Below are 15,820 nucleotides of genomic sequence, written 5' to 3'. Positions count from 1 at the left end.
TTGAAAAGTAGCACAAATGTGCAGTGACCCAGACTTGTCACATATGTTTTCTAAAAGTGTAACATATGCCATGTTGTGATCGAGCTTTAACAAAAACAAGTCAGGAGAGCACACGGCGAGCCAAAGAGAAACTGGAACCTACAGTCTTTATTCCAGAAGTAATTTAACCTCATTAAAATCCTGCTGATGTTTTTAACAACGCTAATAACAAATACAGCCTCGTAGCAGAGCCTTTCTCAACAGTATGTTGTGAAGCTAGCTTATGTTAAGAGAAGGACAGGATTTTCTTTTTTACTTGTCTTGACAATATTTGAGGTAGATTCTTTCTAGTCAATCTAGTTGCATTCTGGGAAACGTAGGTGCCAGGTTTTTAAAGGAAGCAGCATGAAAGTAGGAGGACAGTTTTAAAGGGGGGGGGGGTATTATGCTAATTTCTAGCTTCATATTTCACTCTGTGGAGTAGCTTAGCATCATTTACAGTTAAAAAACTCCTCATTTTTCTCACACTGGTGCTCTGTGCAGGCCCTAATACAGCCTCTGCCTGAAACGACTCAGTCAGCTCTGTCCCTTTAAGAAACCCCACCCCTACAAGCCCACGTCCTTCTGATTGGCCAACTCTCTGAAGCCTGCTGAAGCTGCACTTTGTGACGTTACAAAGCGCAGCGTGCAGAAAAAACTGTGTGAAACCTGGCGTTCACAGCAGCCTGCAGACTGAGCTGAGAAGCCAACATACTTTTACCTACAGATTTAAAACTTCACCCACGTTTAGTCTGGACATCCAACATTGTAACATTATATATATGTCTTAAAATCTGAAACAGTATCCCACCCCCCCTTTTAGAAATATCACCTGTTTTTGACCTTGTTTTTATTCAATTTCCTTTAAGGAAAGGTTTTTCGCTGGTTATGAAACATGCTGAAATTAATTCTGATGACTCTATATGACCTATAAAAGCAAGCCAGACCATCAGCGACAAGATTGATTATTTCTATATAGTTATTTTTAATGTCTGAAACTGGTGGGGGGGCAGGTGTCAGACGAATTGATCAACTGCATGTTGCTTTTGTTTCCATTTTTTAAGGGCAAAAATGTAAAGTGATTGATACTTATGACTGTTAAAGAAAGCAGGAGGAGACTTTTTTTTTTAAAAACACCACTTTAAAGAGCAATTATTCCCTGGAAAAGGCAACTGTCAGTCAAAGTTGCTGTTCTCTGTAATCAACAGAATTACTCGTAGAATACAATTGTTATAACAGAGTTTTTTAAATGGTAAATGGTAAATGGACTGTACTTATATATCGCTTTTCTAGTCTTTGCGACCACTCAAAGCTGCTTTTACACTACATGTCACATTCACCCATGTACACACACATTCATACACTGAAGGCAGAGGCTGCTACGTAAAGTGCCCAACTGTCAATCAGATATCACATTCATACCCGTTGGCTATGCCACCGGGAGCAATTTGGGGTTCAGTGTCTTGCCCAAGGACACTTCGACATGTAGCCTGAGGGAGCTGGGGATCGAGCCTCTGGCCTTCCGATTGAAAGACGACCGACTCTACCACTGAGCCACAGCCGCCCCTCTTTTTACCACTTAAGCATGTACAGGACAAAATCAGCAAAGAGAAAAGGCTTTGTCCACGGGGCGCGCGAAAATCATCACAAACCTAAAGTTTCTCACAGGAGCTTTAAGGTTGTATTTTTATTTAATTTCATGTTGTTCCTAATTTATTCTTATCAATCCCGTCTGTTTTGATTTATTGCCACCTTTTAATTAATTTATTTTTCTGTTTTATGTTTAAATAAATAACTTGACATAAGGCACTTTAGGTATTTAACCACTTTCAACATAACAGCCTGGTTAGGTGCCATGAGTAACATCAACCTCAATCCTCTGCATGAGCTAGTTTGGGTGCGTGACCCTATTATATATTCATTTATGGACTTTTTTAAGTGTATTAATTAACTTCTTGTTACTGCCAGTTTTTTAAACGTTTGTTTGTAGTCTGTCCGGTTACGTGTCGTGTATGCACGGATGCTTTTACACAAATTAAGTTCCTAACAGAAAAAGTTCTTTGAATTTCAATTGAATACAAGGAGCTTACAAATTAAGCGTATTACCGTTACCTTTATGTGATGCATGACAATGAGATTCTTAACACTGTGTATGTGTATAATAGAGGTACTCAGTGCTATGTATGCACGTGTGTGCATGTGTGTGTGTCGACAGTCCATTCAGTCGATGTGTTTGAACCGTTTAAAGCCTCCTCCGTCCTTGATCAAGGAATCAGAACAGGGTGTTGCCATGGAGACCCAGCTCTATAACAGCGATTAGAAGGAGAGCGGAGCTGAAGTGGAAGAGAGCGAGAAAGTGAGGCAGGGAGGCGCCGGGTAAACATGCAGGAAAACAAGCGGAGGGGTTAAGTTGTGACCCCCTGTGTGTGCTCCACCCTGTCAGCGTGCAGCAAATCAAGCGTCCCCCCGTCATAAAAAAAACTTCCCAGAAGTGAGTCAGCTCCACAAAGCAGGAAATTACTCATTTCCTCTCAACAAGTAGATGTCAGAAGGATGTGTCTTTGTTTGGTAAACAGTACAGATGAAATCAAGCTCCAGAAGAGGAAACAAGGAACAAATGAAGTTAATAAAAGTCACCACGGACAATCTGGAGAGCAACTTTCATTCAGTGTGTTCAAACTGGGCTAACACAGAGTCGTCACGTTGCAACAAGCCAAACTAAAGAGCTGGCAGCCGGCCTGGCGAAGGACACGCTGCCTACATGCATACAGGTCGCCGGTCCCTCGCCACCGACACTGACCTGGAATCACTACCTCTTCTCAGTTCAGTTACGCCCAGGCAACAAATCATTTCTTTAAAAGCCTAAAAAAAGGCTCCTCTCTGCGGGCCGGCGAGGCGTGCAGGATTGATTAGTGGCACACTCTGTCCAGGCACAAGTATGTCACCTCTCCAGGGAGGGAAGGGCCAGTAAACAACCACAGAATTGGTCTTGGTGTCTGAGGCAAATCAGCAGTAATAGGTTTTCACAGCAAACTAGAGTATGGGCAGCAGGAGGCAGAGATGGTTCTGGTGTGTGTGACGTGAGCTGGAGCTCCTTCAAATAGCAGAAGGATGTAAAAATAAACTGTTGGTTTGGTAAGTCTGGTTAGGGCAGAGGTTTTTTAGATTCAGGCTGCAGTGGGAGGGACGGAATTACTGAATTTTAGCTGGTTGATTTTCCCACTTATCAACAAGATTAGCAGTCGGAGCTGCGGCAGTGGCCGTGACACACAACTCATGGAGGCCATGAAGGTGCTGTGGAACCTTTTAGCACCTAATTGCTGCAGTTTGCTTCAAAAATGGCAAACCTGGAGCGCTTTGGTCGCCAGGAAGTTACACTGCACGCCGCATAAACGGAACAAAAAATATGTAAGAGTGAAAATTAGAGATGTTCGATTCAAAATTTTCTTTGATCATAATGATTCTGATATATAAACGAGTATCTGTCTGATATCAGTGCAAAACCACCACCTACACTGCGATGTTTGTTTGTTATCATCACATAAATTATAATAAATAATGGTTTCAGATGCATGCATTGACTGGTGCCCACTAGGCTTGCCACGGTAGTCGGTGTTACCGGTGTTACACGGTGTTACACGGTGTTACACGGTGTTCAGGCATCCACCAAATGCATAACTCCCCCACCGTCGTTTTGCCTTTTTTGGATGTATAGAAACAAACCCGTAGATTTTTGGGTTTCCCGCACACAGACTTTACTTGGGTGGCCAAGTATAATAACGCAGCGTGGGGAGGACACAGACGTTTAATAACGTGGATCTGTGTGTTAATCACGCGGATCTTTCTGTCTGGCTTCGTGAGGAAACTACGTTTTAAATCACGTCATCACTTCAGTCCGTGGTCACCCGCTCCCTCCCTCCCTCCCTCTGTGCCCGTGCTTTCCCCCTCTCAGCTCTGCGAGTCTGCATCACAGTTTTTATGATATGATGTTTTTTAAAGTCTAATGAAGGTGAATGAGGCTCCTTGTATATTCACAGGTCCTAAGGCTGTAATATATCAGTTTGTTTTTAATTTACAGCACAGGTATGCACGCCATGCCGTCATCCGCCTATCAAGCCTATTAATTAATGGTGCACTGTTTTATTGTTGTTGTGTTTTTCATCAGAAAATGATAATGAACCTTTTAAGCATTTGTTTTGTTCAAACATAAAGGGAGCGCAGCAAGAGCTCTACAGGTATTGAGCGTCATTGACTTTTTCATTTCTGTCTGGTGTAATTAGTAACACCGGTGGTGTCACAAGTTTATTAATCGGTGGGGAAATTTTCCCACCGATTAATAAACTTGGCATCCTTAGTACCCACTGATAACTGTAGACAAAACTCTAATTAGGCATATTGCCTAAAAATGATCTCAACACACAGGCGGATATCTCTAACACGCAGACTTTGATAATAAGCTTGGCTTACACTTTCTAAAGATATCATAAACTCCAATGTCCATCGCTGATAAAAGTCCTTAAATCTAAATTCAGGAAAAAAAGACTCCTTATGTTGCAAAACCTGCTTGAAAATAATCACATTTTAAGTCTCCTTCAGTCTCAAAGTTATCCAGTGATAGTTGTCGTTACATTCATGGTTATATTGCAAACAGGAACTGCTGAATGCTAATTCGGCATACTTTTAATAGTGCTTACTTGCAAAACTGTAAGTAAATGTAGGCTAAAAAGAGCGTTGTAGCCCACTATGAATTGACAGGGGGGAGAGTGGCGTTTTTGGGGAGGTGCAGTTGTCTTGTTTTTGTGTGATGGGGGCCCTCACAGACTTTAAAAACTCTTGGGTTAGCCACTCAAACGTAGCTGCTGCCTTGTTTTGATTACTGTGCATCTGCTGCGCCAACATTGTAACACATGTTCGACGGTGAGTGTGAAGGCGGCTCGTTTTTGGGCAAAGCGTCAGCATCCAAATAAGTAGCTTCACCCAGACAAGCGGTTAGAGAAAAATCCAGCGTAATTATATATCATTTAAACAGTAAGAAGATCTAAATTAAGCCATGCTGAGGAGGGCTAGTGTTCCAGTGCTAAGATGTGACCCTGCTGACTCACACAGGAAACTGGGTGCAGACAGTGTCATGAATTCAATCTTACCTATCCAAACATCGTTGTCGAACCAGGAGAGGTTCTTCTGCGAGCTGTCATAGTAACCGATCTTCTTGTAACTTCCTCCTGTTTGATTGAAGGAGGAATAAAGAGTGAGAGAGTGAAACAAAAGCACAAAAGAGAAAGGGAAAGTTTAATTAGCATTGCCGGGCTAATTCATTTCCTCCCCTGGTGGTTTTGATTTTACAACAAAACAAAACTTGACAGAACTGATTAACATTCATATTTATACAACAGCCATTAAGCTACTTTTCTATCGTTCCTGTGTTTTTATATTATTCGCATGAGCGGTCACAGAAGTATAAACACAATAAACGGATAAAAGAATTGAAGGATGAAAAGGTGCACAAAGAAGGACAAACAAAGAAGTACCAAGGGGAGAAGAAGGAGAAGCGGGAAGTGGGGGGAAAGGAGCTTATGTGGCAGCCTTGACCAGGAATACTGATGAGGTCCCACAGTGATTCAGGGATGCAAGTCAGGTCGCCTCATTGTGGATGTCAAATTACCTCGACACCACAACAGGAAATATGAGACAGAGTACGAGGGGGAAAGGGGCAGGATTATAAATTCTCATCCTCTAGGACGCCAAAGAGAACAGAGGTAGAAAATAATCCTCAACCTTATCCTGTGCGAGGAAACTCATTAAGTCACCGGTGACAAATAGGATGCCATTTCCAGAAACGGCTTAAAACGAAGGCTTGTGCCCAATTAGAGCAAAGCTTTGAGTCAACACATTGCTGCATCTAGCCCGTTCGCATGTGCCGTTACAGGACGTTTAGAGGCTGAAAGAACCCACCAAAACAATCGATACATGATGAACACAGTCAGGGATGAGGCATTTAATGAATGAGCGACGTTCACAGTTCAGACCAGATTCTGCAACACAACATGTCTGTGGGACAGGGCGGGAGTGGTTTACCTTGCAGTTGCTCGATAAGAGTCATTGCCATCCTGGAGCCCTGAGCGTCAAACACCACCTGGCCCTGAGACAAAGACAAGAGGAAGATTTTTCTTCTCAGTGCATCATTAACTCCTCCCTTAAAGGAATAGTTGGACATTTTGATAAATGCACTTACTCGCTCTGTTACCCAGAGTAAATTGAGACGATTTTTAACTCTGTTCTGTCTGGACTGTAAATAAGAAGCTGCAGCCCACAGCCGTTTAGCTTAGCTTAGCGTTTAAGCTGGAAGGAGCTAGCCTGGCCATGCCAAAGGTATGGTATGACATGTTTTTTTAAATAGAATAAACACCGATCAGCCATAAAATAATGACCACCTGCAATCAGCAATTTGAGCTACAGCAGCTCTTCTGTTGGATCAGACCACGCGGGCCAGCCTTCGCTCCCCACGTGCATCATTGAGCCCCTGTCGCCGGCTCACCAGTTTTCCTTCCTTGGGCCACTTTTGGCAGGCCCTGATCACTGCAGACCGGGAACAGCTGCAGTTTTAGAGATGCTCTGACCCAGTCGTCTAGCCATCACAATTTGGCTCTTGTCAACGTCGCTCACGTCCTTAAGCTTAGTCATTTTTCCTGCTTCCAACACATCAACTTTGAAGACAAAATATTCACTTGCTGCCTCACAAATTCCACCCACTGACAGGTGCCACTGTAACAAGATAATAAGTGTTATTCACCTTACCTGTCAGTGGTCATAATATTATGGCTGATCAGTGCGTAGTGCAAAAAACAATCCTTGGGGCAATCGAGACATGGTGTGGTTACAAAGCTTGTCCAGCAGGGAGCGCTCTGACACCACTGTTTACAATATTCTCAGCACTGTCTGCAGCACAGTTCACACCTTTTCAGCTCTCTTTCTATGTCATGTTGTGCGTTAGAGATGGCGAGTGATCCGGGTCTTCAAATGTCGTTCAGCTGCAAGATTCGTTCATTAGACTCGTTCACCAGTTTACCCGGCAAAGGAACAACTCACTCCTTCCTCACTCTCACTCGTTCATGAACGATGACGGCTCCCATTGCATTCACTGGTCTTCTCACAAAATCATCACGATATAACAGTTACGTGGCCCAAATTGTCCATAGCAAAACCTTCCTCTTCCGTTATAATGTCTTAATAAATAAACATAATTAAGTTTGTGTTCATCCATCAGTGGTTTACACGTCTGTGATAGGGCTTTGTATGCACGCCTGAAATATTTTCGCCCCACTTTCGTTCCTAATCGGGTCGTATCGTTCAGGAGGACCATTCCCGTTCCGTTTGACGAGTGATTAAGTGAGTGAGTGAGAGGGACACATTCGGTCAAGTGATACGTTCCGTAGTTCTCCTAACCAATGACACGGTCATTTGATAAATACAGCCCTTCTCCAAAAGGCTCAGTCAGACGCAATTCTGTTGGACGTGTAGAGATGTTTCGCCAAGTCGTTCAATGACATTTGCCGTTTGCCCGTAACGCAGGTAACATCGATCAGTCTGGTTTTCTAAAAGGAAGACGGCAGGGAGTGTGGAGCCGTGAGCAGAGCAGAGTGAACGGCAGGAACGAATCAATGCATGGAATTGAACGGATCATTCCGTTCACTAAAAAGATTAGTTATTTTTAAATGAATCGTTCATGAACGAAACATATCGATTGTGCGGTTTGTTTCTTCTAATTAAGTCTTTCTTCAGTATTTGTGTCGTTAAAGGAAGTAAAGTCACACACAGCACAGTAGATGTTATTTTCACACAAACACTTGAGTGTCGCCCAGCAACATAAGAGCACATGCTTAAATGCAGTAATTACAAGCAGTAATTAAGAGATTTATCAAAGTGTAATCAGCCTATGATCCAGTCTCACTGGTCACCATACTATTACAGTTATTACCTCCATTAAAACTAATGACTTTGATATGATAATTCATAATGTATTTCCAGGATGTATAACAGATGTATTTTCTTTTGCTTGACTGATTTTTTTTCTTCATTTAGCAGATTTACATTTCACATTTAGGCCTTTAAAAGAGATTTAAATAACTTTGCATAGTTTGATCACCATGGAAAGCAACGACCTGCACAAAACATTACATATTCATTAATGATAAATAACAATGGGGTTTCAAAATTATCTGTTAAATCATCTGTACTTGTTTTCATATCCTCTGCACTTACCGAGACACCTTCGAAGGAGCTGGTGTTGAGCGCCCTGTAGATCTCAGAGGTGATGTCATGGTTGTTATAGTTGAAATCTTCCAGTCGGCGGCCTTTGGCCTTCAGCGGTGCAACCGTCTTATTGAGGGCAAGAGCCAGAGCCCAGACAGCGTCGTAGGCCAGAGGAGCTTCCTGAAAGCCGCCGGTCTCCTCAGGATTCATCCCGCCCAGACGAGACATCAAGGCGGCGATGAACTCCTGCGATGTCTGCGGAGACAAAATACAGCGGATATTAAAGAGGAGTCCTTCCGACTGAAATGCAATGTTGTGAACTTTAAATGTTAAAGGCATTTTTTTATGTCCATTGTAGACATTAAGACGGCTAATACTGAGTGGCAACGCGGAGGAGATTGTAAAAGGGAAGCAGTGGTGAATCATCTGAGGATAAGTCTCACAAGAATACAGAATGTTTTACAACTTGTTTTTCTTAAAGCTAAAAACCACTTCTTGAAGGACATTAAAATAAATGCTTCTGATAAACAGTGTGCCACTTGTTAACCCGTATGATAATGAACTACGGATCAACCACAATCAGTCCATCCATCATCTGTATTTTACCAAAACTAAGCACAATGGTGCATAAAAATAGCAGGATGTCAAGAGGTGGGCATTGTCTCTAGATGCAGAGTAAGGGCAAAGTTTTGCCTCAAGGTTATTCCCGCTGAGCGTTTGAGCTAACCATGTGCGGGGGCATCTGGACCACAGGAGCTCTTGGGCTGACCGGAGGGCATTTGGCATTCAGAGCTGTGCCCGCTAAGGAAACTGCTGCAGAGTGACATTTATAAAGGAAAATAAAATCGTTTTAGTTAATTATTCTTGGTACCACTTTCATGCCTGTGTGCTTAATGTCAGGTTGGAGTCAGTTAGCCTTAGCTTAGCATATGAACAGTGCCTGGCTTTCTCCAAACATTTCTGTTTCAATACTTAATTTAAAAGTGGGAAACAATGTTTAAGTAGATAGCTCTGAAACTCATCATATCTATACTTCCAATAAAAGAAAGGAAAAAAAATATTAAAATATTGGTTTTAAGAGGTGTTTTTATTCCTATTTTTACCTTCTGACAGAGCCAGGCTAGCTGGTTCTCCATGCTTAGCCGAGTTAAAAGCCAGCTTCCTGCCGCTTCATAAAGAGCTCAAAAACACGACAGTGGTATCAATGTTCTCATCTAATTTAAGAAGCCAAAAAAGCATCTTTCCAAAAAATGTTGATACTTTAAATATTCTGCACTGAAAGGGAGCTGAAAATAGTTTTTCTTGGTTTGTTAAACACAGGTTCAGTTTTCTTCTAATATTACACATGGCCCTTTTGTTCTTTTCGGAAATCAGCCAAGAGTTAGAGGAAGAAGAGTTTCTATAATGGCTCTTATCATGGAGATTTAATTATTTTCTTCCTTTTTATTGACATTGAATATACGTATAATACACCCAGGCCTGGCTGCAGGTGGAACTTCAGAGATTAAAGCATAAAACGGTTACATTTTGACATATGGCTACAGAGGGAGAAAAACAGATCCTGTGGCATCTCTCTTCTTTAATAAAAAAAATCTAAAAAGTGATTCATCCTTTTTCTTCCTCACAAGTGAACATTTTGAGCTGGCGTAGGCAACTTTAGGAGAATCTGCAACAGTAAGCTAGACTTTGAAAGGATCCAACTAAATAAATGTTGAAGCTACTCCCCCCGAACACATGGACGTGCGCTGCCTCACTTATGATGCACATCTTTGTCATCACTCCTCAAACTCAGATATCTTTCTCTGTCATTGTTGTGCGACTAGATTGCTAGCTTGAGCTTGTGGAGGACTCACGAAGGTAGAGAGGCAGGTAAGCCATCAAATCAATTCTTTTAGGGGCGCTGGTTTAGCTCTGTTGGTAGAGCAGGCAGCTCTTGACAGAGGTTACGGTCCTCGTCGCACTGATCGCACGTTCGACTCCCAGTCTGACGATCATTTGGTGCATGTCGTCCCCCACTCTCTACTCACTCTTTACTCTTTAAAGAAAACAATCTATTATTTTGGTCCAAATGAAATCATTAAAAAGGCTTATTAAAGCCCTGGAACAGCCGCAGACATGGTTTGTATTTGTTTTGTTGATTGATGTCAGAACGGAAACAGAATTTCACAAAATATACGGACAAATGCTTGTAAAACAAATTGCCTTTAGTGGCTTTTAAGCTGTTCAGAACTGTGTGTAATTAAAAAGCTATACACATTATGTTGCACTGAAAGCAAGGAAACATGTGTGACACCAGATTATTATTGCTAACAATTATCAAGGTGTCCCTGTGGATTCTCTGAGGCCAATTAGGCCTACACCCCCGATTTAGTTAAGTCAAATTCATCTCATTGAAATTCCACCTTGGCGTTTGGCATTTAAATCTGCCACTACCTTCTAAAATCTAGCTGACAAAGTGCTATTGCAGACCCTGCAGGAGTGGAGCACGAGCTTCATCTGAGTGCTCTATCTAGAAGAAATATGCCAATTTCAAACTTGAAATTGAATTTGAATAGATTGACTATGTGCAGGAGTTCTGGCTGTAATTCTTATCGCCCGTCGAGCGGCACGTCAACAGCTAAATCAGCAGGTAGTGGCAGGTGCTGTATGAATATAAACAACAGCTGCTGATGAAGTGCGAGAGAGGGAAGGAGGGGCGCGGGGGAGAGGAGGGGGAGGATGTTGGAAAAGGTGGGGATGAGGAAAGGGGAGGTTGGTAAACAAGATGAATGAGAGGATGATCCACCGTGGACCAGCAGAGTCAGAGAAGGTCGAACAATGGGGGAGATGAGGAGAGGAAGAGTCGGTTTAATAGGATTAGAGAAGGTGAGGAGAGGAGAGCGAAAGAGAAGCAGAGAACAAGTGGTACCTGAGAAGCTAAACGAAGGTCGGGAGAAACAATAAATGAAGACGCTCAGAAAGAGTGTGACAGCATTACACATCTATTCTTCTCCTATCTATCGATGCTTTATGAAACATAATATTGATTCAGGTCATCCGCAGTTCAGTGAAAGCGTGAAATGTTTGTTCTCAGTCTCTGGTCTATCCTTGGAAAAGCTCTATTTCATGGGAATCGTCCCATTTTACATCACTGGTAGAAGACTGTACGGATGCGTGTAAGAAGAGCTGAATAGTAACAAAGAGTACTGTTAACCATAATTCATGAAAATCCAGGACACTGTGTGACTGAATGACAGGTAATCGCTGGAAAGTGCAGAGCGAGAACAGCATAGAAATGTACAATTTCACAGAATCTCACGGCTAATATTCTGATTTTCAGGAAAAAATAGTAATTTTGTTCATCTAAGAAAAAAGAGTGCTAACATGCTGAAAACAAGTATGATTTTATAAGTAAAGTTGCAGTTGCAAAAACTAGAGAAACTCTGGTATGTAAATAGCATCACATTTGCACTTTATCACCTTTTTATTTGCACCTTATGTGTGCATGGAGACGTAATGTTCAGGTGATAATTGGTGTTAGCCATGTTTCTATTTTTAGTATCTTTAGCATTTTTACATCAAAGTCTTTCAATGGAGTTCTCTTATTGTGTTTGTTGTGGGGTCGTAGGGACTGCACTTTATAATGGATTTAAAGTAATAATCTTGAAGATTTTCATTTAAATAAATGTCTGTTAAGTCTCTATCTATCGCCGAATGAGGTAACACAATGGTGATTGAGCCTATGGCCCACTGATGAAAGCTTTTGCATTTGCAGTATTACAGACTGGGTGTCTGTGGCGACTTTCTTGGAAAAAATCACAAGTGGCGCCCAGTTAGTGACACGTTTTCCATCACCGGGCAGTGGTTGGTCTGCCAGAGAGGGTAGGCGGAGCTAAGCGGCTGCTTTTCCTGGTCTCTGCAAGTGTGCGAGTAAACAGTAATCTACTATGGCTGAACAAACAAAGAAAAGATCGATGACTAGATCGATGGCTCAGATGAAGGCAAAAAGTCTATAAAGGAAAGCGACCGTCAGCGAGGAAAATCAAGAGTTACAACCGGAGCCGACCGTGGACGTCACACATACAACACTGTCTGGATATCTGGGAGGTGTGCTGCCGCAATTACCGATTATCGCCACAGGTGCCACCAAAGAATACGAAACTGAAATCTTCCAGATTACCACTTTAAACGTTTGAGAAAGTTTTATTTTTATCTTATTTGTTTTTAGCTGAAGAGAGACAGGAAATATGGCCGTCAGACTGGGAGATGAACCTGCGATCAGTGCATCCCCGACTGTAGCCTCTGTACATGGGGTGCCTGCTCTACCAACTGAGCTAAACCAGCGCCCCCAAATCTTATTTGTAATTATTTTGATTTACTGATTGCTTTCTGTTTGATTTTTCTTCAGTTTTTATTTGATGTTGTATTTTGCAGTTTCCTGTATATTTGGCTGGTGAAAAACGCAAGTGGGAACTCCATTTCCCGTGCGCACTTGAACGACAAAACACAGGTGTGCTCTGTTTGATATCATTATAAAGTCATTAAACACTTGCATTTCACTTTAGCATAGAGATGCATGTAGCGATGATTCAATCCACTATGTAATTGATTATTTTGGGACTTATTATTTGTCATTTCCACATAAGAGGTTGTTCCAAGGTGTTGATGCTGTAATTCATAGTCATCATTTAAAGCTCCTTTGAGGAACTTTTGGCTTGTGTTGATTTTGGCGCCCCCTTTGGACAAAGCCGTACCTCTTATCTCTTTGCTGATTATGTCTTGAAGGATGCTTGAGTGGTGGTTTTTAACAAAAAATAAGATCTCATCCTGCTTTCTCTGACAGTCACTTTAATTTTTTGCCCTGTGAAATGTAAACAAAGGCAGCGTGCAGTTAATCGCTTCGTCTGACAACTACCCCCCACCAACAGTTTCAGCCATTAAAAATAACCATATAGAAATAATCAATCTTGTCGCTGATGGACCGTTTTCCTTTTTTAGATCATATAGAGTCATCAGAATTAATTTCAGTCTGTTCCAAAACCAGTTAAAAACTCCTCACAGGAGCTTTAACATCAAAGGTGACATATAATCTCAGATTATTACAGTAATTGGAGAGATAATAGTGTTTTGTGTGTTCGCACCATGTTGGAGACGCCGCGGACAGTCTCAGGATTCAGCATGACGATCTCAGTGGTCACATGTCCCTCGACGGCCTCCGTCATGTTCTCCACTGTGCAGTTGATGGCCGGGTCTTTGATCTTGAACCAGTTGTCTGCGTACCAGCCGATCAGGAACCACACATACTTCTTCCCATAGAGCTTCTCCTTGAACACCTGCAGCAGGGAGGGAGGGAGGGATGGGGGGCAGGACGGTCGGGAGGAGGGAGAGAATGATAAATGAGAATGAGGAGAATTATTCCCAGAGATGTGTTGAGCATGTTGCCAAACAAGGCAATTCATTCAGACATTCAAACAGCTCATTACAGAGCTCAATTTCTGCTAATAGCCAGTCAGGTTCACTCTATTGGGAGTAATGGAGCAGGAAAGGGTACTAACCTCGCAAAACACCTTCCTGGCTTCGGTCTCATAAAAGAGGCCCACAATGATTCTTGCATCTTGCCGCTGCATTAAAACATAAAAGAAAACAACTTAGTTACATCAGAGCGACAATAAAACTTCTCTGTAGCACAGCTTGATGTGGCAGCGCAGCGAGCCAAAGTTCCTGCTGCTTCACAGGACGGCACGTACTGCTGTTCAGGAGCTGCTAATTAGCATGGCGCATTAATTTCCTCTATCAAGCCGCCTCTATGCTAATGGTATCGTGTGCAGCTGTGAGCCGGAGAAGGAAGGAGAGGAAGAGAGAGGGCCAGCAGCTGAGGTGAATTTTTAATCAAAGCACCTTGAGGTTCTTGACAGCGACAGCCGGGTCGGTGAGGAAACTCTGACGAACGCTGATCTCGATGCCCGCCTCCTTCACCCTCTGCTCCAGATCGTCCAGAGTCTGCGAGATGAAAGGGAGGGACAGAGGGAGACAGACAGGGAGAGGGGGGAGAGAGGAGGAGGTTAGAACGGCAGCTGAACAGAAAGGGACAGGGAGAGGTGTGAGGTCGAGATTAAAGAGAAAGAAAACACAAAGCAGCCAAGTCTGAGGAGAGAAAAGAAGTAATACAAAAAATCTCGAGTGTATATGAGAAACGTGGAGAGGGTGAATGACAGGGTGTGGGGATGTATGATAAACACGCGAGGCAGCATGGCAGAGAATAGATTTTTAGACAAAGAACAAGAGCGGAAAGAAGCAACGGAGAATGTGAGAAGGGAGAGGAAAGAATGTGAGAACGGGATCATTAACTTCCATTACAGGAACCAACCCAAGTGTCATGGTTATCGACCGCCATGCCTGGGGAGAGATGTATTGCTTGATCAATATTTCTCACAAGCAATACTCCAACAAATTACTTCAGAAATCCTCCATCAATTGCTCGGAGAGAGATTTGCTGGAAGGTGCATCGCATAGGCCGAGAGCACAGCAGCGCTCATAAACAAACAGAGAGGGGCAGGGAAGGCGATCAGGCGGCCGGTACTTTACTGAAAAGATGGGGAAGAAGTAATTACACGGAGGAAGTGATAACAAAGCAACTGAAAGGGAGAAGAAGAAAGGGAAGGAGGAGTTGGAGATTAAGTGCATTGCATAAGCACAATACAAACATAGGGGGGAATTCACTATAGGATTGTGCGGCTGTTGCGTCCGCTAAATCTGTGCAAATGACACAAAAAGACTCCGCCTCATTCTCCAAGCACATGCAGAGGGTTGAATGCATCACAAAGTGCGCTGCAGAGCAAACAGCGTCACTGTGCTGTAGTGTCGTTTGCACTTATTTAAATGAGTCGTTATGCAAACATACAGGGCAAATTTGGCTCCTTTCTATGTGAATGATCCTCGAGGCAAAAAGCACCTAAATCACAAACGGCAGCGCTAACAGCACCGCGCAGTTAGAGTGAAAATATTACAGCATGCACAGAGGTGGTTGTAGGGCTGTTAGCTCTGAGTTTCCATGACGACAATTCCACCTTTTGTGTGATCAAAAAATGTATTTGTCTGTAAATACAGTCAATACTGTTAATAAGATGTTGTCACTATGTTTCTAATCAGCAGACCAATCGGCAGAGGCGGGGGACTCGAGTCACATGACTTGACTCGAGTTAGACTTGAGTGGCAAATTTGAGGACTTGAGACTTGCGTGACTAACACTGATAAAAGACTCGACTTGAACTGACTTGGAATTAATGACTTGAGACTTGACTTAGACTTGAGACAGATGACTCGTAAGGACTTAACTCTTTATGACCTCTTGTGACCTTTTTTCAAATAAATATTTACATTTTGTACACCACGTTTTGAAACATGATTTTTAGTGCAGTGCGCGCAAACCTGGCAACCTGCAGGACGCAGGAAAGGCAACAGCGGAGGCAGCAAACATGGAGGGCGCTACGCCAAAAATAATTACATTTGGATTTAAGTAACGGATGACTACAAAAAGGAAAGAAGGTTTGCAAAGTATGCGCTTCGAAAATAA

The 15,820-nt window shown here is 42.6% G+C and overlaps 1 protein-coding gene across 1 annotated transcript in view; it reads right to left on the bottom strand.

Annotated features, from left to right (window-relative positions):
* gabbr1a (gamma-aminobutyric acid (GABA) B receptor, 1a) overlaps nucleotides 1–15,820 on the bottom strand; it is an 87,503-nt gene that overhangs the window by 28,910 nt on the left and 42,773 nt on the right. The window contains exons 10-15 of the mRNA XM_069655652.1: nucleotides 14,146–14,247; nucleotides 13,803–13,868; nucleotides 13,389–13,580; nucleotides 8,278–8,523; nucleotides 6,094–6,157; nucleotides 5,163–5,240 (exon numbers count right to left, since the gene is read on the bottom strand). Of these exons, the coding sequence (XP_069511753.1) occupies nucleotides 5,163–5,240; nucleotides 6,094–6,157; nucleotides 8,278–8,523; nucleotides 13,389–13,580; nucleotides 13,803–13,868; nucleotides 14,146–14,247 (748 nt within the window). The remainder of the gene's footprint in view (nucleotides 1–5,162; nucleotides 5,241–6,093; nucleotides 6,158–8,277; nucleotides 8,524–13,388; nucleotides 13,581–13,802; nucleotides 13,869–14,145; nucleotides 14,248–15,820) is intronic.

The sequence above is a fragment of the Semicossyphus pulcher genome, unplaced genomic scaffold, assembly GCF_022749685.1.
Source record: "Semicossyphus pulcher isolate SPU_LCO1_2020_fin unplaced genomic scaffold, fSemPul1.0.p SCAF_9, whole genome shotgun sequence".
NCBI lineage: Eukaryota > Metazoa > Chordata > Actinopteri > Labriformes > Labridae > Semicossyphus > Semicossyphus pulcher.
Note: the sequence above shows the minus strand (reverse complement) of the source record. Positions and strands in the feature narration are given on the sequence as shown.